General features: G+C 40.8%; 1 protein-coding gene across 1 annotated transcript in view; it reads left to right on the top strand.

Annotated features, from left to right (window-relative positions):
• Window positions 1-26,678, top strand: part of bin3 (bridging integrator 3) — a 193,758-nt gene that overhangs the window by 122,806 nt on the left and 44,274 nt on the right. The window contains exons 7-8 of the mRNA XM_073058353.1: window positions 18,266-18,407; window positions 21,932-22,066. Of these exons, the coding sequence (XP_072914454.1) occupies window positions 18,266-18,407; window positions 21,932-22,066 (277 nt within the window). The remainder of the gene's footprint in view (window positions 1-18,265; window positions 18,408-21,931; window positions 22,067-26,678) is intronic.

Here is a 26,678-nt window from a genome sequence, read left to right as displayed (position 1 = left end):
AAGGTGTGCTATATCTCTTAGTCATTAAAATTGTAATTCTGCTATAATATCCTGAAGGGTCTAAATGCACAGCCTCCACAATGCCTGTTTTTGTTTGAGCTCTTTGCTTGCACAAGTAACTGCTTGTACTGCTCATGACGAAAGGTCATATTAATCCCCTGTAAAGTGGGCTTGCGTGATGAAAGCATTGTTAGATATAAGTATGATATTTATTGACTCATTTGGCTTTGGCACCAGTTTGGGATGCCACTGTAAGTGAAGTGAGCCAGTCATTGCAGTGAAAGTCTGTCTTAGTTCACAGGCAGAGGTTTCCTGCTACGAGCTTAGCTGCAACTACAGTCATTGTTTTACTGTGGTTCTTTTTCCTTTATTGGTTGTGTTTGTGATACTGTAAAATTAATATTAGTAACACCATGTCAATCTTGCTGCAGATGCTGTTTATTCCAGTGGTGACATTGTGCTTTATATTAGCAGCAAGTGAAGTGTTCAGGTTGGTTGGAAGATCAGCTAAAAGATGGAGAATTGTCAAATATACTTGTCACTAATACCTCTGGAAGGATAGATGTTAACGATTCATGTATTGCTCCTTGACAGAAAAGTGAATGTTTGGAGAAGAGGATGTACCTTGTTCCAGGAGTTTGTGCAATCCAATCTAGTTAAAATACATGTTTTGAGAATAATACACACAAAATGCTGTAAGAACTCATCAAGGCCAGGCAAAGAGTAAACAGTTGATGTTTCGGGTCAAGACCCTTCATCAGGACTGGAAAAGAAGATGAGAAGTTAGTGGAGGGAGGAGAGGAAGAAGTGCAAGGCAGTAGGTGATATCTGAAACTGATAGAGGGGGAGGGGTGAAATAAAGAGCTGGGAAGTCGATTGATGAAAGAGATAAATGGCTGGAGAAGAGGGAATCCGACAGGAGAGTACAGAAGGCCATGGAAGAAAAGGAAAGGGGAAGAGCACTAGAGGGAGGTGATGGGCAGGTAACTAGATAAGGTAAAGGAGGGAAATGGGAATGGGGAATGGTGAAGGAGAAGTGGGGGGGGGGGATGGGCAATTACTGGAAGTTTGAGAAATCGATATTCATTCCATCGAGCTGAAGGTTACCCAGATGAAATAAAAGGTGTTGCTCCTCCAACCCGAGTGTGGTCTCATCATGGGTTTTGAGAATAGATGTGGAAGTGTTCGCTGTTTCCTGGTTTTAGCCTGCTCAATATGATCACCATCAATGTATCCTAAGATGACAGAAGGTACTACTCATTGTACATCAACCAAGTAAGCCGTGTAATGATTCTCTTCAATAATACCAGTGCTGGCAGCTCCGTCCTGTAAATAGAACCTCAGAGACAAAATTATCCATTGATTGGTCAGTCATTTTTGTCTAATTGGCATGTGATTAATCTGCTAATTGCCCACAGTACCTCAGTACAATTTGTCTAACCATTAACATAGATCTTCTATTGAGCAGTCTGTTAGATTGTGAAAATCTATGGTAATATTTTCATCAGCCAAAAATATCAATGCATGAACATGCTGTTTGGCATTTTGTGGCCAAAAGTATTTGGTCATTGCTCTTTTATTTGTACGCAAGCAATCCCCTTACTATCTTACAAATATATTTTTAAAATATTATTCATGTAAACTCCTGACTGAAAAAAATATTATTTTTAGTTTATTTCTTTCTTAGCATTTTTTTTCATTTTACATTCTAAGTCCATATTCATAATGCATGTGGACTCTCTCAATTCAACAGTCCAAAATTAGGCACTGGATGGTGCTGTATGACTTTTCCCCAAAAATCATAAGCAGTGCTTTGTGAAAGAACAAAGTTACAGTTATTGATATCCACAGCAACAAAACATCCAATTACATTTCATAATGTTTAATTATTTATTCAGTTTTCACTTGTGCCCCCAATACACTTGATCTTTGTATATTTGTCCAAAACTACAATACTGTAGACTGCAGTCTGCATGTGTACTTTGAATTTCTGAATATACATCAGCATTGATTCATTAATTGAACTTATAGAATTTTTTTCAATTTATATTGAGATTTAAATATGAAAAGAAAATGGAAGCTTTATTCAGGTTGCTAATAGATATCAAATCTGGCTTTCTTCCATACCAATTTGAATTTAATCACATAAAAATACATTGCACTTTTGTATCATCAGTTACCATTCTGTTTTAGAACAAGCAAAGCCAGAAGCCACTTGCCAAGCCCCAGATTAGTGGTCCAGGTATGGTCTCAAGCCCATTCTGAGGTGCAACGTCTTCCCAGTCAACAAATACCAAAGCAATGGCCTCCCCCATTTTGTGCTGCTAGACCCCACTCTTCCTCCAACCAAAGCTCAGATAGCAGCTTCAAGATGCTGCGCATTACACAACACTGTTTATATCTGCAGTCTCCTTCAATAACAGAGATAAATGTTAAATATTGAGGTGAAGAAATACATGCTAAATATAAAGCAATTCACAATTTTCATGGAATTGTAGATTTTTTAAATTTTCTATATCCTCTGCCATAATCCAAGTTTGCCAAAACTAGTTCTATAATGAAGTCCTTTGTTTTACCATGTGTGATACATGGGAAAATACAGTAATATACTCGAGTAAGTGTAGTGATGTTCAGGTGTACATTAGTATATGGTGACACTAGTGATTAATAATCCTCTGATCCCTGAAAAATATCCATCATGTTAGTAGATAAATTTAAATTCAATTAACTAATTAAATCATTAGTGGCGTGTGTGAAGCTACTGGACTGTCATTAAAAACACATCTGGCTTTATTGATGATTTTCAGGGAAGGAATTGAAGGAAGTATTAATGCTTTTTTAATTAGCATTTTTAAAAACTTGCAAGGTATAGAGGGCTATGGGCCAAGTGCTGGTAAATGTGGTTAGTATCCATACTAATTGACATGGATTTGGAGGACTGAAAGGTCTGTTTTTTTGTTCCTTAACTCTCTTTGGAGGCTGGGGGTCTGGATAAAAGGCGGTGAGGCAGGCAGTAGTTGTAACTCCTAAATATGTACTCCTACATAACAGATCAACAGTTACTCATCACAAACTGTAGCGCATTGTCTCCCTGTCTCCTCTGGGATATTCAGTTCACTTGGGGAGGGAAAGCAAAATCAGACTGTCATTAGTTGTAATCCAAATTACTTTGTTATCAGCCTCCTGGTCCACTCCAAGAATTGTGAAGTAACTGTCCTTCAATTTAAGCTTGAAAATGGTTCATTTTTGCAGGATGTAGACCATGTTTCTTTTAGATAATAGTCTTGATTCTCAGAATCAGATTTGATGTCACAAGTTTTGTCATGAAATTTGTTAACTTTGCAGCAGCAGTACAAGGCAATACATGATAAATAGATAAATACATAATAAGCAGTGCAAGAACAGAAATAATTTCTTTTAAAAAGTAATGAGGTAGTGTTCTTGGATGCAGTAGCACCCCACACCTCCCCAAACAGTGATGCAGAAGTTTTCAAGTGTTTTAAGTGACAATCCAAATCTCAAACAGCTCATGAAATATAACTGCTGTCTTGCCTTCTTTATGGCTGCCATCTATAAGTTGCGACCAGATGTTAATCTTTCAAATTAACAACATTTTTTTATTGACAGTGAAATTGCTGTTTTTTTAAAAAATTCCTATTTATGAGGTACATGATCAAACTTTCCCCAATTGTTTCTTTTCCAGAGATGGTCAATAAAATTCACTTTCTTCATATCTTCTGAAATGATTACTCTTCTCTTTAGAAGTGTCATTTCTAGGGTTTTTAATGTATTGACAGGATAATTATTCTGTTTCATCATTGCTATTACATGGATGCCTTATTGCCCAACTGAAGAACCAACACATGACTGAATTATCATCTTTTGCTTTAAGGAAATTCCACTGGGAAGAGGTGTGGTTAATAATTCTGGTTATATGTTCTACATACCTTTTACCATCCACACTGTTTCTTTTTGGCTACGACTTCAAAATGTTTTTGAAAATTAAAACACATAATTTACCGTAACCAGTTTATTTTTACACACATTTTTGTACTGGAAAATTTCTTTAAAAGTACATTTACAAATGTTGACTTTTGGTGACTCAAGATCAGTGGATTCAATTCAGTAGTGTCTGGTGTGTTGTCCATTTCAGCTAAAATAGGTGTGTGGTCAGCCACTGCTGACTTTCAAAGGAAATATAAAGTGCTGATATAACTGATTGCACTTTCTTCAAAAAATAATCCTGTACCATTGAACAGTTCTGGTTATGCAGTGCTCACTGGTAGTTGTTTCTTAACAGAAAGCAATTCACTGCACATGGAAAAAAAACTAGTTGTTTAACAAGGATATGAGGAGTAAGGTTACAAATATCAATTGCACAAAAATATGTATAGTACCATGATGTGCCTTGCAATAGATATGTTTGTTTTTTCACATGAGTTCTATAGTACATTTTGCACTCTATAAATGCTGTACTAATAGATCCTGTGGTGCTTTATGGAATTACTGTGGCATATTCATTACTTAGCCAGTTGTTTCAGTTGCTGTGCTAACAAACTTGGGCTTTAAATTTATTTTTCCCTATGCATAGTAATTCAGTGGTTTAAGTTTGTCTTAGCTGGGGTGGTAGTGAGGATAAGCTTCCACTATCTATTAAATGCTCCCAATGCCATACATCTCAAATAGCCTCCGACAACAAAGTCTAGCTCCTAGCTTTCAAGTGTGGCTTAGCTACTAAGCCTGGTGGAACCGTTTCTACTGACAGGAGAAGGGGCAAAGGCTGGTTACTGCACCTTAAAATCAGTTGCTTCAGGCAGATGGGTTTTCTCAACCTTGGTTGGCAGCTCATCTAGGAGAAGAAAACCCCTGATCTCAAACCTCTGCTGCCTCGTAGTTATACCCACTCATGGGGAAGGCTTTGGGAGTAAACCCAGAGGAGAGATCAGGAGCCTGAGTGCCAAAGGCAGTCCTACATTGAGTTCAGTGTTGACTGACAACCCCTGCAACAGTGTTGTTGCCAAACTGCATCGGTCTCTGCTGTTCCTTTCGATTCATCGGTTGCATGGAGATAGGGAGCCTGCGACATGGGCAACAGCTTGTCCTCCATATTGTATTGCTCAAACTCGTGTACTGGCTTGCATATCAGATAGACTTCTGGGACACAACATCCAGGGTTGGCCCTGACTAACAGAGGGCCTCAAGAAATTAAATGCAAAAGTTTTCATTGCACTCTTGGAAAGGGTTTGGAAGATTCGCTTTGCTGTGTGAAATTCTTTATCGCTGAGACACTATAACAGACTTTTCTTTTGTTGTTTGAAGGATTTTGTGGGTTTTTTTTGTAGGTACTGTTATTTTTTTGCATGTCATAACTTAAGAAATGCTCCATGGTACTGACGTGTGTAGAGAGACCTTGAGTTTATGAAAAGCATTGTGATGCAAGTTTTTCTTTAGCACTACTTTGCTCTTCTTGAGTTGTTTTAATTCCTCCACCATTGTCTTTAACCCATATTGCTGTTTTACCGGGGTTTCGGTTATTATTTCTAATTTGTAACATGTGCAGCATTTTACTTTTGTTGTTTATTGTGGGTTTGCTGTTACCAGTTTAGACCGAGTAAGAATGATAGCTTTCCTTCCATGAAGGCTTTTGTAAACCATTGGATTCTTACAACCATTACTAATGGTAGTTTTTTTTTAATTTCAAGGTTTACTTAAATTAACCATTTTTAAATTGCCCAGTTGCCATTGTGAGATTTGAATTCCTGAACCTCGATCACTCATCTCTAGTCATGTAGATTGCTGGATACATCACACAAAAAAAATCTTGCTGCCTCTATTGAATCTGACCTGATTATGACCATGTCATACTAAGACAAAGACTTGCACTTTTAAACCCCATGAGTCATGGTGCTTTAGAGAGGTTGGGATGCATTGGGAGTGTTGAGTTGAGAAGTTGAGATACACTGTTACAATGTAAACAAGATCACACTTGTAGATTTGGGAAGAAATATAAGACATTTTTGAAAAAATACATCAAGCATTATATTTTTCATTCCATTTTACTACTGCTATTCGACCAAACCACCCCCTCAGATGCAATTCTGTATTGTCTTCAGGTTCAAATTTCATTCCTCAATTGATTAATACTAAATGCAACATTAAGTTGAAGTTTTTTGTGATGTGTCTTTCAAACCATTTTACTGCTGATCTGGTCACACACTTTAAGCGTTGTAAAAAACATTTTGCTTTATTAAATAGAGTATAGGGAGCTTACTGGCACAGGGCGGGACTTCTCTTTTCCATCCTGCGCCTATGTGTAACAGGCATTGTCTGGGGGCGGGGGGAGGGCGCTACTGCACAGGACTGAAGTTGTAAACTTTTGTCAGCTCCATTAGCCTCCGTAGAATCCAGAACATCTCAAGGAGCAATGCATCAAAAATGTGGTGTCCATCATTAACGACCTTCATCACCCAGGACATGCTCTCTTCTCATTGCTACCATCAGGAAGGAGGTACAGAAGTCTGAAGCCACACACTCAATGATTCAACAACAGCTTCTTTCCCTCTCCAATCCAGTTTCTGAATGGACATTGAATCTATGAACGTTACCTTGCTATTTTTAAAAAATTTTGTTTTTGCACTATTTATTTACTTTAACTATTTAATATATGCATATACTTACTGTAATTCACAGATTTTTTTCCTTTTCTATGATCATTTATTGCTTTGTACTATTGTCGCAAAGTCAACAAATTTCACGCCATATGCCAGTGATATTAAACCTGATTCTGATTCTGATTTTGAAAAAGAAACTTTTAAAAAGCCAAGATCTGCTGTTTCACTTTGCTGAGCTAGCTCTTAATTCCCTTATTTTAATAGTACCCGTAACTCAAGCTTTCCTGGGCTCTAAATACTCCCCTCATGACATCAGTGTGTCATTCAACTCCTAACGCTTTTAGCACAAAATATGATTTGTTCAGGCAGGCGTAATGAAAGACTACTGGTAACTCGATGAAATCATGCTGTTTTAAATACTGTATCCGGTGAAGAGAACACAATGACGGGTTGGAACACTAAAGCAACAGTGGCCATTAATATTTCACAAGATACTGTAGCACACCTAGCGATGATAACCCATTCGAATCTGTTTCTTCCAACACTTGCATTTTGTGTTTGATCTTTGCAACAAAATACCTCAAATGTGGAATTTGCACTGTGGTGTTGAGGCAATCAGCTCAGCCATTCTCTGTCAATGCATTAATCAGCCTGCTGTTTCCCTTGTAAAGTCATTGAGAGGCAGCCTGGAAATAGACCATTCAGCCCATTACGTTTTCAATTCTGTCAACCAGAAATAAATCTTAATTCTTGCTCTTCCGTGTGGCCTTTGTAAATCTGCATCAATTTGTCTGTTTGTTCCAAGGGTTGCTATTAGAATAAAATATAAGGATGATATTTTATTCAAGTTGCTTGGAAACCTTGATTACACAAGAGTTCACAAACACTTGGTTGTGAGTTGGTTTCAGATTTGGGAGCCACTGCTGCAGATGCAAACCACTTTTTTCATTTATCCTGGTCTTGGACCAGAGAACTCAACTCGCCCAAAATTAATGAATAGAAGCTTTCTTTGAATGCTGTAAATTTCCTGCAAGAATTAATAATATTTGACTCTTGTAATGGTGCAGTCATTGCATAATTCAATGCACAGGTCACACAGATGCAGTGCTGGTATCTTTCCCATTTCACTCTGCTTTTGGAAACAGTTTAGTAAATGAGGAACAGATCGGCTGTGAGCTAATTGAATCGTGGCATAGGCTCAGTTGATTGAAGGGTCTATACTTGTGAAATGTTTGACTTTCAACTGGTTGCCCAGTGCAGAATTACTTCAACTTGCCTCTCTCTACTTGATCTCATCCATCTTTGTTGATGGGATTGAGTTTGTTTTGTTTTTATCACCAGCCATGATTCAAGGGAAAGCATTGAAAAAAATAAAATTGTTTGTAGTTGTGTATCAGTGTATCATTTTCTTTTCATGCAAAATATCTCCTGTGTGTTACATTTTATCTGCATAGTTTGTTAATTTTATTGTATTCTTCAAATCTCTCAGTCTCTGCTTCTTAGTAGATGTTTGACCAACTATATAATCCTTCTGCCATTGTGTATAAAAGGCAAATTCACACTTGCTTCTCTGAGAAACCAACCATTGTCATAAACCTGAAAGGAAGGTTGTTGCATTCAAATCCTCAGAGTGCTGAAATTCACTGGTTTCTGTTAACTAAGTCTTGCTTTGAATTTGGTTAGTTGATTTTGCAACATCTTAAACATACCTTGTTTGTTTTTCTTATTCATTTCTTGTTAATTATGCAATTGGCCTTTTTTTAAAATTCAGTAACGGAATCTCCTTGACTCTTCTATGCATGCATGTGAAATACGTATTTTATACCGCAAGGTTATCCACAATTGCACAAAAATCCTCTCGTTTACTTATTGTGTCTAAGCCTTTCTGCCAGTACTGTACTGCCAGCTTTCATTTTATCTATAGCCTTGACATTCTGTACATTTGGGTTTCATCTTTGTGAGGTAAGTATTATTACAATGGCTAACTAGGCCTAATGTTATTATTTTGTTTCCTCCGTTTAATCAAACTTGTAAACGGTTGATGGCTGATTTGGTGGCTGATACCACCACTTCCACGTAAAGCCAGCCACACCATTGCAGTAATCAAAAATCAAAAAAAAAACTCTTGATGGTGGAGTTCTGTAATAAAAACAGAAATTTCTGAAAATACGCAGTAGGTCCAAAAAATTTCACCAGAGCATCCCAGTTTCTTTCCTACAGAATGGGATAGAACGTTATACTCACTATTCTCTTGTGGTGTCCCATATGTTCTTAGGACAGCTGTCTATGCAACTTGTGTCTCTGCTCCTGATATGTTTTAATTAATGAGGCCATCCACCAGATTTAAAAATAGTATCTCCAATGACTGTGTACACTTTCTGCTACCTCAGGAAAGCAGCCAATATAGTAGAAGTCTCCTCCTAACCCAGTCATACCCATTGGGCAGAAGGTACAAAAAGCTTGAAAATTCTTTCCTCTAGGTTCAAGGAGAGCTTCTTTCCCGCTGTTACAAAACTCTTGAAGGAACATCTTATACAATAAATATGAACTCTTGATTTCACAGTGTCCCTCGTCCTGACCTGTGCTCCTTAGCTGCCTACCTACGCTGTAATCTCTATCATTCTGCTTTCTGTTATTTGCTCTACATTGTGTACTGACATTTGGAATGATTTATCTGGATTTTCTCTGGATCTCGGTACGTACGATAATAAACCCATTACCTATTAATTCGTCATAGCCCTTCATAGCTTCTTAAGAAAACAAATCTGAATTTCCTCACTTTGTACCAAGGAGAAGGGTTTACATTCTTTCTTACTGGTATTTTGGATTTCATTTATCTCCTATTTATACCACCTTCAGACATACTTTTTGTCTTCTTAGGTCCTTTTCACCATCTTTCAGTCAGCACTACAATACCAGTGTCACTCAATCTCTCTTGGCTTCAGTCCTATCACAGACAATTGTTCCCTGTGCCCTCTCCCCGTTCCTGGCAACCTTAAACATGTGCTGTTATTAACCTTTCCCAACTCGGATGAAAGATCATCGGCCTGAAATGTTAACTGGCTGCTTCCTAACATGTTTTTTCTAATTCCCACTATATGCAGTGCTGGAAGTCTGGGACTAGTTAGGATACATTACCCTCCCTGAATTCTTCGTTTGTTCTTCATCCTGCATCACTAAACTGGTTGTCATAAGGCAGCTGTGATGTATTATTTTACAAAACAATACATTAGAGGCTGTTTGGCTCAACTAGTCCAGGTTGGCATCTATACTTCCTGCTGCTCCATCATTATCACCCTCATGTTTGTATTTACTGATTTATTGATTGATTGAGGTGCAGTGTGGAATAGGCCCTTCTGGCCCTTCGAGCCATGCTACCCAGCAATCCCCGGAATTATTGCTCCACTAATTATGGGACCCTTTACAATGACTAATCATCCTACCAACTAGTACATCTTTGGACTGTGGGAGGAAATCGGAGCACCTGGAGGAAACCCATGTACAAGCTCTATAAAGGCAGCAGAGGGTATTGTACCCCAGTCACCTGTAATGTTCTTCTTGCTATATAAGGCAAGACAGTGGCTATATTTCATTAGGAGTTTGAGGAGATTTAGTTTGTCATGTAAAACACTCGAAAACTTCTACAGATGTACTGTGGAGAGCATTCTGACAGACTGTATCACTTTCTGGTATGGGGTAGTTTGGGGGGGGGGTTAACACACAGGATTGAAAGGAGCTACAGAAAGTTGTAAAATTAGTCAGCTCCATCATGGGTACTAGCCTCCGCAGTATCCAAGATGTCTTCAAGGAATGATACCTCAGAAAGGTGGTGCCCATTATTAAGGACCCCCATCACCCAGGACATGACCTCTTCTCATTGTCACCGTTCAGAAGGAGGTACAGAAACCTGAGGGCACGCACTCAGCGATCCAGGAACAGTTTCTTCCACTCTGCACTCAGCTATTCGATTTCTAAATTGACATTGAACCCATGAACGCTACTTAATTTTTTTTATTATTTCCAATTTTGTACTATTTTAAATTTAACTATTTAATCTCTCTCCCTCTATAGACACACACGTGCACACACACACACACACACACATACATACAGTATATATACACACACACTTGATGTTATTCACTTATTTATTTTTTGTATTTATCATGTACTGTATTGCATTGTACTGCTGCCACTAAGTTAAAAGTTTTCACAACATATGCCAGTGATGTTAAACCTGATTCTGATTCTCATATCCCTGTCTAGCTGTCCCTTAAATATGCATTGCATCTGGGGAAGCAAATTCCACTTCCCAGCCCTCTTGTGCGTCTGCTTCTGTGAGCAGGAGCAGCTTTATTATAAGCCCCAAGTTAGGTCGCCTAACTTGTGTTCAGCCCAAGCATTTGAAATCTAAGCCTGGACCCAGAAGGCAGCAAGGTGGCACTGCGTCAAATAGGAAAATAAAATTCACCTGGCTTATGGTTTCAGCGCAAATACCCAGCACAAACATTGGTATTTGCTTCATTAGCTGCTTAATTTAAAAAAGTAAGTTCAAAATCAAAATCAGATGGTGGTTAGTATGGGTCAAAAGCTTGACAGATGTCAAAAACTTGCACTGTAATATAACTCAACAGGTTTTAAAATCATGGAAAGTGGTGCCACCATTGAAGCAGTTACCTCCACACAGTTGTGTTACAATGAAGTTATGATTTTATATTTATGCACGGAATCTGTTGAGCATGAAGTTTCCTTTGAATTATTACATGTTACTGTTAACCTGTGAGCGCCCTTCTTATTACTAAATGTTCCAAAGCAGTTTGTCACAATATTGCTGGAAGGGAACTCTGCCCACTGAGATGTGGTAAAGATGCTCTATTCCTACCAGTGACCTGGGAAGGCTAGAGGGGAAAAAGTACATGAGACTTGGAACTTCAAGTTTCAAAATTGTTTAATGTCATTTCCAGTACATAAAGGAGAACAAATAATTGTTACTCCAGGTCTGATGTAGCTGTACTGTACATTGATTGTATAGCTATAAAGTGACACTAGGAACAAGAGTGCCTACATATAAGGTTACTGATGGGAAAAGATGGTAGTTGGGGATATGGAAGGGTGGGTTAGCAGGTGGAAGTGTTGATCAGCCTTACTGTTTGTGAGTCTAGTGGTCCTAGTGTGGATGCTATTTAGCCTCTTCCTTGATGAGAGTGAGACCATGATTAGGGTGGGCTGGATCCTTTATGACGTTACTGACCTATTTCTGACGTATTTTCTTGATGTCAGGTAGGTTGGTGCTGCTGATGGGTTGGGCAGTTTTGACTACTCGTTGCGGAGCCTTACTATCTACGGCAGTGCAGTTTCCGTACCGTGCAGGGATGCATCTTGTTCGGATGCTCTCTACCGTTCTATCCGTAGAATACTGTGAGTTTCGATATACATAGTCCAGCTCTTGCCTCCTCAGAAAGTAAAGGCATTGGTGCATTTTCTTGATTATGTATGACGTGTGCTGAGACCATGAGAGGTTGTGGAAGGTGTGCACTCCCAGGAGTCTGAGACTGCCGTGCTGCCGAAGTAAAGTGGGGTGTGAGTGGTGCGAGTTCTCCTGATGTCGATGACCATCTCCTTTGTCTTGTTGACATTGAAGAAGAGGTTATTTGTCTGGCAACAGTCCTCGAGCTCCTCCACCTCCTCTCTGCAGGCCGTCTCATCGTTGTTGGTGGTGAGCCCCACCGCCATTGTGCCATGGGCGAACTTGACAATGTGACGACTCGAGTATTTTGCAGTGCAGTTATTTGTGAATAGGGAAGTTAACCTCCGTAATAAAAGTATCTCATGCACATTTGTTTATGAAGTACTTGTGAGAGTATTTGAAGTGTGTCCATTTTTTATTTTCTCATGTTTGGTTTTGTTGCGGTTAGAGTTGGTGTGCACTTAACTTGGATTTATAATATTTTTCATGGAATGTCGTTGAAGTGCTTCTTATCCAAGGATGTGCATTGAAAGTCGGTCACAGGCAAATAGGACAGTGGGTAGTTTGTCCTTCAGGGGCAAACTGAGAGAAACAGAATGAAGGGACTCAGACTAGGACAGATGGTTAAAAGCAAAGATAGCAAGCAGACTGTCAGGAAGGGCAGGCAGATGATAGGACAAAATTGTAGCCATCAGGGTGAGTACCAGTGAATTAGGGATGCTGAATCAAAAAGGGTAGCTAATACAATACTCAAAGTGTTATCTCAATGCACGGTGTAAGAAATAAGGCGGATGATCTTGTTGCGCTATTACAGATTGTCTGATATGATGTTGTGGCCGTCACTGAATTGTGGCTGAAGGATGGTTGTAATTGGGAGTTGAATGTCCAGGGTTACACTGTGTATAGGAGAGATAGGAAAGGAGGCAGAAGGGGTGGCGTGGCTCTGCTGGTAAAGAATGGCATCAAATCAATAGAAAGATATGACATAGGATCAGAAGATGTTGAATCCTGTTTGGCTGAGTTAAGAAACTGCAAGGGTAAAAGGACACAATTATATACAGGCCTCCCAACTGTAGCTGGGGTGTGGACCACAGATTACAACCAGAAATAGAAAAGGTGTGTCAAAGGGCAATGTTATGACAGTCATGGGAGATTTCAACTTGCAGGTCGATTGGGAAAATCAGGTTGGTAATAGATCTCAAGAGAATGAGTTTATATTACAAGATAGTTTTTTAGAGCAGTTTGTCTTTGAGCCTACAGGGGGAATCAGTTATACTGGTTTGGGTGTTATGTAATGAATTGGAGGTCGGTTAGGGAGCTAAAGGTAAAAGAACCCATAAGAGGCAGTAATCACAATATGATTGAGTTAACTTGAAATTTGTTAGGGAGAAAGTAAAGTCTGACATAGCAGTATTTCAGTGGAGTAAAGGAAATTACAGTGGTATGAGAGAGGAGTTGGCTAAAGTAAATAGGATAGAGATGTTGGCAGAGATGACAGCAGAGCAGCAGTGGTGTGAGTTTCTGGAAAAAATGAGGAACCTGCAGGATAGATGTATTCCAAAAATGAAGACATACTCAAATAGCAAAATAGAACAACCATGGCTGACAAAGGAAGTCAAAGCTAATGTAAAAGCTAAAAAGAGGGCATACAACAAAGCAAAAATTAGTGAGAAGATAAAGGATTGAGAAGCTTTTAAAAACCTACAGAGAGGAACTAAAAGAATCATTAGGAGGGAATAGATGAAATGGGAATGCAAGCAAGCAAACAATATCAAAGTGGATAGCAAAAGCTTTTTCGAAGTATGTAAAAAATAAAAGAGAAATGGAGGTGGATATAGGACTTTTAAGAAAGGAGGAGAGTAACAGAAAGGAAATTATAGACCAGTTAGCCTGACCACAGTGGATGGGAAGATGTTGGAGTCATTTGTTAAGGATGAGGTGATGGAGTACTTGGTGACACAGGACAAGATAGGACAAAGTCAGCATGGTTTCCTTTAGGGAAATTCTTGCCTGATGAACCTGTTGGAATTCTTTGAAGAGATTACAAGTAAGATAGATAAAGGAGGTGCAGTGGATGTTGTATATTTGGACTTTCAGAAGGCATTTGACATGGTGCCTCACATGAGGCTGCTTATCAAGTTAAGAGCCCATGGTATTACAGAAAAGTTACTGGTATGGTTAGAGCATTGGCGGATTGGTAGGAAGCAGCAAGTGGGAATAAAAGGATCCTTTTCTGGTTGGCTGCTTGTGACTAGTTTTATTCTGCAGAGGTCGGTGTTAGGACTGCTTCTTTTTATGCTGTATGTTAATAACTTAGATGATGGAATAGATGGCTTTGTTGCCAAGTTTGCAGATGATATGAAGATTGGTGGAGGAGCAGTTAGTCTTGAGAAAACAGGAAGGCTGCAGAATGACTTAAGGTTGGGAGAATGGGTAAGAAAGTGGCAAATTAAATGCAATTTTGGAAAATGTATTTTCATACACTTTTGGAAAATGCATTATCATACACTTTGGTAGTGGAAATAAATGTGCAGACTATTTTCTAACTGGGGAGAAAATCCAACAAAATGAGATATAATGGGACTTGGGATTCCTTGTGCAGAACACCCTAAAGGTTAACTTGCAGGTTGAGTTGGTGGTGAGGAAGGCAAATGCAATGTTAGCATTCATTTCAAGAGGTCTAGAATAGAAGAGCAGGGGTGTGATGCTGAGGCTTTATAAAGCACTGGTGAGGCTGTATTGTGTACGGTTTTGGGCTCCTCATCTGAGAAAGATATGCTGGCATTGGAGAAGGTTCAGGGGAGGTTCACAAGGATGATTCCAGGAATAAAAGGGTTATCATGCAAGGAACATTTGATGGCTCTGGGTCTGTACTTGCTGGAATTTAGAAGAATGAGAGGGGATCTCATTGAAATCTTTTGAATGTTGAAAGGTTGAGAGAGTAGATGTGGAAAGGATATTTCCCATGGTGGGGAGTCTAGGACACGAGGGCATAGCCTCAGGATAAAGAGGTGGAGAAATTTCTTTAACCAAAGGGTGGTGAACTTGTGGAATTTGTTACCAGAGGCAGTTGTGGAGGCCAGGTTGTTGGGTGTATTAAAGCCAGAGCTTGATAGGCTCTTGATTGGATACAGCATCAAAGTTTATGGAGACAAGGCCGGGGAGTGGGACTGAGGAGGGGGAAAAGGGATCAGCCATGATTGAGATGGAGCAGACTCGATGAATCAAATTACTATTTTTCAGCTTCTATGTCTTATGGTCTTGTGGTCTTATGTGCACCATTAAATGAGAATAAAACCTAAACTCCATGTGCTAAAAATATGAAAAATTACTGGAAACACTAGAATCACTCTTCAGGTCAAAGACCCTCTGTTACAACTGTTTCATAATTTTTATGAAGGGTTTTCAGCTTGAAATTTTACCTCTTTATTTCTTTCCACGTGTGCCACCTGATTGTTCACAGTATTTTCTGTAAGTATTTCAGCACAGAGAAATAGAAAGAACTACCTAACCTCCTTTGGATGAAGCTTTGGGATCTTCAGCATCCACCTAAATAGGCAAAAAATTTGATTCATATTTTGTGAAAGGTCATAGAGTAATACAGCATGAAAACCAAGAGAAAATCTGCAGATGCTGGAAATCTGAGTAAAGCACACAAAATGCTGGAAGAATTCAGCAGACCAGGCAGCATCTATGGAAAAAAGTATAGGTGACGTTTCGGGTGGAAGCCCTTCAGCAGGACTGGAGAAAAAAAGCTGAGGAGTAGATACTAAAGGTGGTGGAGTGGAGGGGAGAGCAACACCAAGTGATAGATGAAACCTGGAGGGGGAGGAATGAAGAATAAAGCTGGGAAGTTGATTGGTGGAAGAGACAGAAGGTCATGGAAGAAAGAAAAAGCGGAGGGAGAGCACTACAGGGAGGTGATGGGCAGGCAAGGAGATAAGGTTAGAGAAGGAAAAAGGGATGGGAAATGGTGAAGGGGGGAAGTGGACTCCACAAACTCTCACAGCTACCTGGACTACACCTCATCCCATCTTTTATATCTACTCAGCTTTTGTTCTCCAGTCCTGCTGAAGGGTTTCAGCCCAAAACATTATCTATGTTATTTTTTCCATAGATGTTGCCTGGCCTTGTGAGTTCCTCCAGCATTTTGTGATGGAAACAGATCATTCGGTCCACTACTTCCATGCTAACCAGTGAGATCCCATGTATATTAAACCATCTTCCAGCACTTGACCCATATTTTTCAATGCCTATGTGATTCAAGTGCTTGTTTAGATACGTTTTAAATGCTGTCAGCAGCACTTTGTCCACTATTCCCTCTGCCAGTGCATTCAGGTACTTGCTGTGCTTTGGGTGGATAATGTCACCCTTAGATCCCCTTTGTATCTCTCAGCCCTTATGCTAAATCATTGCCCTTTAGTTTTGTTTCACTCTGAGAAGGGGAAGACTCCTGCTGTCTAACATATCTACACCCCTCAAACATATTCCCTTCTTAATGTTTTCCACTGCAGAAAAACAGATCTAGGCTCTCCAATCTCTTCTCATAATTAAAACGCTCCATCCCAGGCAACATCCTGGTGAATCTCCTGCACCCTCTCCAGCGCTCTCATATCTTTCCTAGTGCAGTGAACAGAAGTGAACTCAATCATGCAGGTGAAGTCTGATCGATGTTTTATAAACTTGGAGCTTGACTTTCCTGCTCTTGTATTCAGTTCTTTAACCACATTAACTACCTGTGTGGCCACCTTAAAGGATCTTTGGACTTGCATGCTAAGGGCTTTCTGTTCCTCAATATTCCCTAGAACCTTACCATTGATGGCCTCTTTGGTACTTTCAAAATGCATCACCTGACGTTCTCAGCCAGTTTCACCATCACATCAATAAAATCCCCATCGTGCAAGACTACTCAACATGCTGTCAACAACACAACCAATCTCCACCTCTCAGCACGGTAGTGTAGCAGTTAGCACATCGCTTTACCACGTTAGTGATCATCATTTGGGGTTCAATTCCTGGCGCTGCCTTCTGTCTGTTTGTATGTTCACTCAATGACCATAAGACATAGGAGCAGGATTGACCCATTTGGTCCATCAAGTCTGCTCTGCCAATCCATCGTAGTTGATTTACTATCACTCTCAACCCCATTCTCCTGCCTTCTCCCCATAACCTATGAAACCTTATTAATTAAGAAGCTTCCACCCCCTGTTTCAAACATACCCAGTGACTTGTCTGTGTGGGTTTCCTCTGGATGCTCTGTTTTCCTCCTATATTCCAAGGATGAAGGTTAGGGTTAGGGGTAGTGAATTGTGGGCATGTTATGTTGGTGCCAGAAGCATTACGGCATTTACTATTTGCCTCCTGCACAGTTCTCGGGCTGTGTTGGTCATTGTCGCAAAAACGATGCATTTCTCTGTATATTTTGATGTATATGTGATAAATAAAACTTTGTCATCAGTGAGCTACCAATTATGCTACCTACATTCAGGTCAACATCATTCACGCATATTAGAAATATCAAGGGTCCTAGCATTGATCCCTGTAGCACACCTATAGTCACAGACGTCCAACCACAAAAATCAACCTTCAGCCATCACCCTCTCTCTCCTCATGGCTGAGACAGCTTTGGATTCATCTTGCCCTGGGTGCCACAAGCCCTAATCTCTGCTGTGTGGGACCTTGTTGAGGGCCTTACAGAAGAGCATAGAAATCACATCTTTTAAACTGCCCTCATCAAAACATTTTGCTACTCTCTCAAAAAATTAAGGTATATTGGTTAGACAAGATCTGTCCTTGGCGATGTCATGCTGATTAGGTCCTGCCTTTCCAAGTGATCATTAATCATAAGACTCCAAAATGTATCTTATAAGATAGCCGTCCCTTGATGTTGATTGTAACTGGTTTAAATTTAAGCCTAGTAATTGTATTTGATGCCCCAACATTTAAGAGGCATTTAGATAGGCCCATGAACAGGCAGGTTATTGAGGGATACAGATCATATGCAGGCAGATGTGCCTTTTAAATTAGCATCATGGTTGGCACAGATGCTGTGAGTTGAAGGGCCTGTTCCTGTGTTGTACTATTCTATGCTTTAGCTTCTCTGACTGTGGGGCTTTAAAACTGTACTTTGGTAAATAATATTTCTAATAGCTTTTTCCCATTTTCTTTCTTTCTTGTTACTATCTAGGTTCAGTAATGTTTTTCCAAGTCTCAACATGGCTGTAAAGAGACGAGAGCAGATCCTGCAGGATTACAAACGATTGCAATCCAAAGTGGAAAAGTATGAAGAGAAAGAGAAATCTGGTCCTGTGCTTGTGAAGCTTCACCAGGTAAGTTGGAGCAAAAGATAGATAGATAGATAGATAGATAGATACTTTATTCATCCCCATGGGGAAATTCAACTTTTTTTCCAATGTCCCATACACTTGTTGTAGCAAAACTAATTACATACAATACTTAACTCAGTAAAAAATATGATATGCATCTAAATCACTATCTCAAAAAGCATTAATAATAGCTTTTAAAAAGTTCTTAAGTCCTGGCGGTAGAATTGTAAAGCCTAATGGCATTGGGGAGTATTGACCTCTTCATCCTGTCTGAGGAGCATTGTATCGATAGTAACCTGTCGCTGAAACCGCTTCTCTGTCTCTGGATGGTGCTATGTAGAGGATGTTCAGAGTTATCCATAATTGACCGTAGCCTACTCAGCGCCCTTCGCTCAGCTACCAATGTTAAACTCTCCAGTACTTTGCCCACGACAGAGCCCGCCTTCCTTACCAGCTTATTAAGACGTGAGGCGTCCCTCTTCTTAATGCTTCCTCCCCAACACGCCACCACAAAGAAGAGGGCGCTCTCCACAACTGACCTATAGAACATCTTCAGCATCTCACTACAGACATTGAATGACGCCAACCTTCTTAGGAAGTACAGTCGACTCTGTGCCTTCCTGCACAAGGCATCTGTGTTGGCAGTCCAGTCTAGCTTCTCGTCTAACTGTACTCCCAGATACTTGTAGGTCTTAACCTGCTCCACACATTCTCCATTAATGATCACTGGCTCCATATGAGGCCTAGATCTCCTAAAGTCCACCACCATCTCCTTGGTCTTGGTGATATTGAGACGCAGGTAGTTTGAGTTGCACCATATCACAAAGTCCTGTATCAGTTTCCTATACTCCTCCTCCTGTCCATTCCTGACACACCCCACTATGGCCGTGTCATCAGCGAACTTCTGCACATGGGAAAATGATGGCTGCTTTTCTTTGGAGACAGTAGATGCTGGAAGCTGGAATGAAAAACACCCTCCTGGAAGAACTCAGCGGTCAAGCAGCATCTATGAATGCAATGGTATGGTTGATATTTTTAGTTGAGCAAACAGAGTCCAAAGCTGGACCAACCCTTTGCCTCCAACGATGCTTCTTGACCTACTTAGTTCTAGCAGCAATTTATTTTTGTTTGCTTGGCTTTTCTTTGTAAGACTAAGGAATGGTTGGTAGGATCTTAAATAAACATCATGGTCCCTTGAACTCTTTTTGCCAATGCAGGTTAAGACACAAGATAATTGTAAAGTAAGAATGGCTTCTTCTGTTCCAAGAAGAGATAGAGGGAGTGGGAGGGAAATATCGAGTGCAGATACTTCTCCCTCTCCTTCCCCTTCTCCCTTCAAGGTGAATCAGGTCAGACAAAGTATCTTCAACTGTAAATAATGCAACAAAAAAAGCATTGTTCTGCAGTCTGTATTTCCTGGGTTGCTGGACTGGGGTTTTTGTCACCCAGGCTCATTGTAGTATTGTCCCCAGCTATCCCACTGAAGACAACGAACTCAACACAAAGCTGGTATTTGTTACATATGCACAGAACAACAATGACAATGAAGCAGAGGATTAAACACTTTTACTGAGTCATGTTAGCCACTGTACACACTAGGCAACCAGGTCCACCGAGAGAGAAAAAAACGAAAGTCTGTAGAAAAAGAGAGCGCCTTCTGCGTATAAGAGGTCCGATCAATTATGTGTGTACTTGCTGCATTCTTGCAATCTATCCACTACAGTTCAGTGCTGAACTATGTTTAGCCTTTTATCATTGGATAACCTAACAAAGTCATCAGATGATCTAAAAGGGTGGCTACAAGAGGGTGAAAAAGGAGATGGGGGAGTGGGAAAAACAATGAAGGAACCAATATATGAAGAGAGAAAGAAGAGAGTGTAAAAAAGTGAATTAAAAAGACCTATGGACTGCCAGTTAGCACCATTAATTTTTATGATGAGTTCAGTTTAGAAGGAGGTGTTGTCTGTCTGTTGTACAACTTCTAAACCACTGTTGTGGTATAAAGCAAACAAAGCAACATTTTTAACATCGTATTTATATGCTGAGAATCACATTTTGCAGCTATGGGTTTAGGATTACAAATGTTATCAGTTAGGTAGGCTGCTTTATCCTGTTAAGCTTGCTGAGTGTTGTTGGAGCTGCATTCTCACCAGCAGATGGAGAGTGTCCCATCACAGTCCTCATTTGTGCCTTGTAGATGGTGGAAAATCTTTTGAGGTGCCAGAAAATGAGTTATCATGCTGATTGATGATAATAAGGCAAATTTGTGAACAAGACGTACCTAGACATTTTCCCACACTGTCAGTTGGAAGCCAGTGGTGTAATTACACTGGAAAGGGCACCAGATGGCTAGAGATATGACTAGTTCTTGAGTACAGGTCTTCAGTATACAGCCAGATTGGTGTCTGGTTCCATAGTCTTGGCTATATATGCTCAGTGGCCACTGGCTTGTTAATACAAATATCTAATCAGCCAATCATGTGGCAGCAACTTAATGCATTAAAGCATGCAAACATGGTCAAGAGGTTCAGTTGTTGTTCAGACCATTAGAATGGGGAAGAAATGTGATCTAAATGACTTTGACTGTGGAATGAGTGCTGGTATCAGTCAGAGTGGTTTGAGTATCTCAAAAGCTGCTGACCTCCTGGGATTTTCACGTACAACTGTCTATAGAGTTTATAGAGAAGGGTGCGTAAAACAAAAAAAGCACATCCAGCGAGTGCCAGTTCTGTGGGCGAAAGTGCCTTGTTAATAAGAGAGGACAGAGGAGAATGGCGAGACTGATTCAAACTGACAGGAAAGTGACAGTAACTCAAAACAGCCATTTGTTAGAACAGCGGTGTGCATCTCTGAACCTGGAGGTGGATGGGCTACAGCAGCAGAAGGCCATGAACGTACACTCAGTGGACACTTTATTAGCCATAGGAGGTATAACATTTTTCCTTGGCATAACATAGAGTAAATGAGATTGGCTAGAGAATGGCTTCTGTGATGGTAGGGATCTTGGGAGGAAGCTGAGTTGGGTCATTCACCTGCCACTTAGTTGTCAGTGCTTCATCCTTTTTTTGCTCAAGCGTTTTGTGCTCATGTGCCATTTTCCTCATCTCATTGAGGATGGGAATGATCTTGGAGTTTGCTCCTCTTGTTAGCTCTTTAATTGTCTATCATCGTTCATGACTAGATGTGGCACATTTACAGGACTTTGCTGTTCGCTATAAAATTACTTACAGAAGCTCTCAGTTTTGTATGTTGTTAGCATGCTAGTAGTTCCATATTGTGACTTCACCAGGTCGGCAACTCAATTTTAGTTGAAGCACTTTTTCATGTAGGTTCCACAGCCAAAAATAAATCTCTTTTAACCATGTTACCAGTGAATTCATGGTAAACTTAAATCAGAACCATCTGAAATTGGAACAAGAAAAGTTATTCCTTTCCCCATTGCTCTTCACAGTTCTTATTCCTCATTGCTGGCTTAAAAGATGTGCGGTATACAACATCACAATTCTCACACTGTTGTCATTTCCTAGGCAAAAGAAGAGCTAAGGCCGGTTCGTGAAGATTTTGAAGCCAAGAACAAGCAGCTTCTTGAGGAGATGCCAAAGTTTTACAACAGTCGCATTGACTACTTTCAGCCAAGCTTCGAGGCTCTGATTCGTGCACAGGTAGACAATGAATGGGATTGACTGCCCTTTATTTCTACACCTATCCTATTTCCAATGGACTCCCTGTTATTTGCTCAGTATTGCCATTTGTCTGGCCAGTGGGTGGGTTGGTTCAATAGAGAGCTGGTCACTTCCATTGATGGGTCCTTGTTCTATGGAATTTGTGCTTCAGAAGGTAGGAGAGGTTGAGTTCATGTTCTCACTTTGCTGCACTTCAAGTGTAATAGGTCCAGTCTTGCAATCTGCAGATTTTTCTTCATGTTGATCTGTATACAACATTGAAAATAAATTATAATTACCATGCAGTAATAGGTTTTCAGTCCAATAAAATGGTATTGGTGTTTCTTCTCCTTAGGCAGTGTTTGTGGGGTCAAGGGTAATATGCTTCTAATATGGTATTGTTGGTTCTGAAGTGGTTCATGAGGTTAATGTGGATCTCTCAGACTCTACAGCTAGTAGGATAAAAGGCACGAAAGGGCACATAGTTGACTCGGGAGATGGTGTTTCCCTTCCACTTTTTACATTGCACTTGGTGTGAACTTCAGATGCATGGACAATGCTAGTAAATCTCATAAATCTGCAAAGTTATTGCACTTTGTCGAGGATATATCTGAGGAAACCCTCAGACCTTTTGTTCTGTCTGCTTGGTGAATCCTTGCAGTGCCAGAGCTCAGAAATGGGTATCTGTTTTTGGCATACGTGCATCATAATTAGTTCATCAGTACAATGATACTGTCCTAGAAGAGGATGCAGATGTTGGTACGCTTATCCTGTCAGGCATTTGCCCTCTTCAGGAGTAGCATCCTAATCCCATGTTCTTGTTACATTCCTCTTTGTCTCTGACCTACTTGCTTTAATGTCATTTTTTTTCTCTGGTCAAGTACTTAAGTTGCTAACTCAATAATTCACAGCTTTTCAGACCCCTGCGGAGTGAAAAATGGTTCTCCTGCTGCTAATCCTGAGTCTTAAAGTCAAGTGGCAGTTCCCTATTGTAAGCATCACTGATTCTGAAATTTTCCTTAGCCACTTTTTCCAGTCAGTAGTGTCACTCCCTTTAAAGACTTTGAGCTTTAGATAAATTTAATTTTATCCTTGTAAAAATTATTTATTTTAAAAATGGCTAATCTTAATAAAATGCCATGTAGCAACTGTATAATGCTGGTTGCTATTAGCAAACACCACAGCCTGAATGTCCTCTCTGGCAGTTCATCGTGCAAACAAGCCTCTCCTCCATTGACAGCATCTACATTTCCCACTGCCTTGGCAAATCAGCCAACTGGGTGGCACAATACTGTAGCAGGTAGTGTAACACTATTGCAGCAGCAGCTGTAAGATCGGGGTTCAATTGCCTCCGCTGTCTGTAATGAGTTTGTATGTTCTCCCCATGACTACGTGGGTTTCCTCTGGGTGATCTGGGTTCCAACCACATTCCAAGGATGTATGGGTTAGGGTTAGAGTGTTCTGGGCACGCGATGGATACCAGAAACAAGGTGTCACTTTGCAGGCTGTCCAGTGCAATCCTTACTGATCTAATTTGAAGCAAACAGTGCATTTTACTGTATAGTTTTACATACATGTGACAGATAAAGCTAATCCGTGATATTTAACATAATCATGGTCTGCTCCCTCCCTGGTCATTCTTGCTGTCCCTCTCTTCCATCAGGCAGAAATTACACATTTGTGAGAGCACGGAGCACCAAGCTGAAGGACAGCTTCTATCTCCTAACAGGCTCTTGACCAGACCTCTCATATACTGAAACATGAACTCTTGATCCTTGTGGCCCTTGCACTTTATTTGTCTACCTACACTGCACTTTTTCTGTAACTGCAACACTGCACTCCGTGGCCACTTCATTAGGTGCAGGAGGTATGTTTGTGGTCTTCTGCCCATCCACTTCAATGTTCAATGTGCTGTGTATTTAGGGATGCTCTTCTGCACGTCACTGTTGTAACGCCTGATTATTTCAGTTACTGTCACTTTCCTCTCAGCTTGAACCAGCTTGGCCGTTCTCCTCTTCACCTCTTTCATTATCAAGGCATTTTCTGCCACTCGCTGGATTTTTTTTTTACACACCATTCTCCGTAAACTCTAGAGACTGTTGTGCGTGAAAATCCCAGGGGCTGAGCAATGTCTGAGATACTCAGACCACCCTGTCTGGCACCAACAATCATTCCACGGTCAGAGTCATTTAGATTACATTTCTTCCCCATTCTGATGTTTGGTTTGAACAACGACTAAACTTCTTGACCATTTTTGCATGCTTTTATGCATGGAATTGTTGCCACATGTTTGGCTGATTAGATATTTACATAACAAGCAGGAGTATCTAATGAAGTGGCCACTGAGTACATATTTTGATTTATTTTTAGTTTCACTCACTCAGTCTGCTTGTATATACAGTTGCATTGAAAAGTTAGTGCACCCTTTGCAATTACCTGGTTTTCTGCATTAAATGCTAGTAAACTCTGGCCTGATCTTCATCTAAGTCAGAGCGGGCAGCGGAGTGAGAGGCGGCAGAGTGATAGGGCTTTGGCTCAACAGGCTTAGGTAGTAATGGGATGAGGCGAGGTAGGTTTAACTGTGTTAACTGCAGAAAGGAGGAATGATGTCTGTGAGGCCGGTGTTCTGTGTCAGATGTAGGAGGTCCTGGAGACTCCCAGCCTCCTGGACGGCTATATCTGCACCCAGTGTGTTGAGCTGCAGCTCCTAAGGGACCGAGTTAGGGAACTGGAGATGCAGCTCAATGACCTTCGCCTGGTCAGGGAGAGCGAGGAGGTGATAGAAAGGAGTTATAGGCAGGTGGTCACACCAGGGCCACGGGAGACAGGTAAGTGGGTCACAGTCAGGAGAGGGAAGGGAAAGAGTCAGGTATTGGAGAGTACCCCTGTGGCTGTACCCCTTGACGATAAATACTCCTGTTTGAGTACTGTTGGGGGGGGGGAACAGCCTATCGGGGGGGAAGCGACAGTGGCTATGCCTCTGGTACAGAGTCTGGCCCTGTGGCTCAGAAGGGTAGGGAGAGAAAGAGGAAAGCAGTAGTGATAGGGGACTCTAGTTAGGGGGTCAGATAGGCGATTCTGTGGAAACAGGAAAGAAACTCCGATGGTAGTTTGCCTCCCAGGTGCCAGGGTCTGGGATGTTTCAGATCGTGTCAAAGATATCCTGCAGTGGGAGGGAGAACAGCCAGAGGTCATGGTACATATTGGTACCAACGACATAGGTAGGAAAAGGGAAGAGGTCCTGAAAAAAGACTACCGGGAGTTAGGAAGGAAGTTGAGAAGCAGGATCGCAAAGGTAGTAATCTCAAGATTACTCCCTGTGCCACACAGCAGTGAGAGGGGGAATAGAATAAGGTGGAGGATAAATGTGTTGCTGAGGGATTGGAGCAGGGTGCAGGGATTCAGATTTCTGGATCATTGGGACTTCTTTTGGGGCAGGTGTGACCTGTACAAAAATGACGGTTTGCACTTGAATCCCAGGGGGACCAACATCCTGGCGGGGAGGTTTACTAAGGCTACAGGGGAGAGTTTAAACTAGAATTGTTGGAGGGTGGGAACCAAATTGAAGAGACTGGGGAAGAGACGGCTGGCTCACAAATAGAGAAAGCTAGGAGACAGTGTGTGAGGGAGGATAGGCAGGTGATAGAGAAGGGACATGCTCAGACCTAAGGTTTGAGATGTGTCTATTTTAATGCAAGGAGTGTTGTGAACAAAGCGAATGAGCTTAGAGCATGGATCAGTACTTGGAGATATGATGTGGTATCCATTACAGAGACTTGGATGGCTCAGGGACAGGAATGGTTACTTCAAGTGCTGGGTTTTAGATGTTTCAGAAAGGACAGGGAGGGAGGCAAAAGAGGTGGGGGTGTTGCACTGTTGATCAGAGATAGCGTCACAGCTGTAGAAAGGGTGGATGCTATGGAGGGATTGTCTATGGAGTCTCTGTAGGTGGAGATTAGGAGCAGGAAAGGATCAATAACTTTACTGGGTGTTTTTTATAGGCCGCCCAATAGTAACAGGGATATTAAGGAGCAGATAGGGAAACAGAGCCTGGAAAGGTGTAATAATAACAGTGTTGTTGTGATGGGAGATTTTTATTTCCCAAATATCGACTGGCATCTCCCTAGAGCAAGGAGTTTAGATGGGTTGGAGTTTGTTAGGTGTGTTCAGGAAAGTTTCTTGACACAATATGTAGTTAAGCCTACAAGAGGAGAGGCTGTACTTGATTTGGTATTGGGAAATGAACCTGGTCAGGTGTCAGATCTCTCAGTGGAAGAGCATTTTGGAGATATCTCCTTTACAATAGCATTGGAGAGAGATAGGAACAGACAAGTTAGAAAAGCATTGAATTAGAGTAAGGGGAATTATGAGGCTATCAGGCAGGAAATTGGAAGCTTAAATTGGAAATAGATGTTCTCAGGGAAAAGTATGGAAGAAATGTGGCAAACATTCAGGGAATGTTTGTGTAGAGTTCTGCATAGGTACGTTCCAATGAGACAGGGAAGTTATGGTAGGGTACAGGAACCGTAGTGTACAAAGGTTGAAATAAATCTAGTCAAGAAGAAAAGAAAAGCTTATAAAAGGTTCAGAGAGTTAGATAATGTTAGAGATG

The sequence above is a fragment of the Hemitrygon akajei genome, chromosome 1 (assembly GCF_048418815.1).
Source record: "Hemitrygon akajei chromosome 1, sHemAka1.3, whole genome shotgun sequence".
Classification (NCBI taxonomy): Eukaryota; Metazoa; Chordata; class Chondrichthyes; order Myliobatiformes; family Dasyatidae; genus Hemitrygon; species Hemitrygon akajei.
This window is presented reverse-complemented; position numbering and strand designations above follow the sequence as displayed.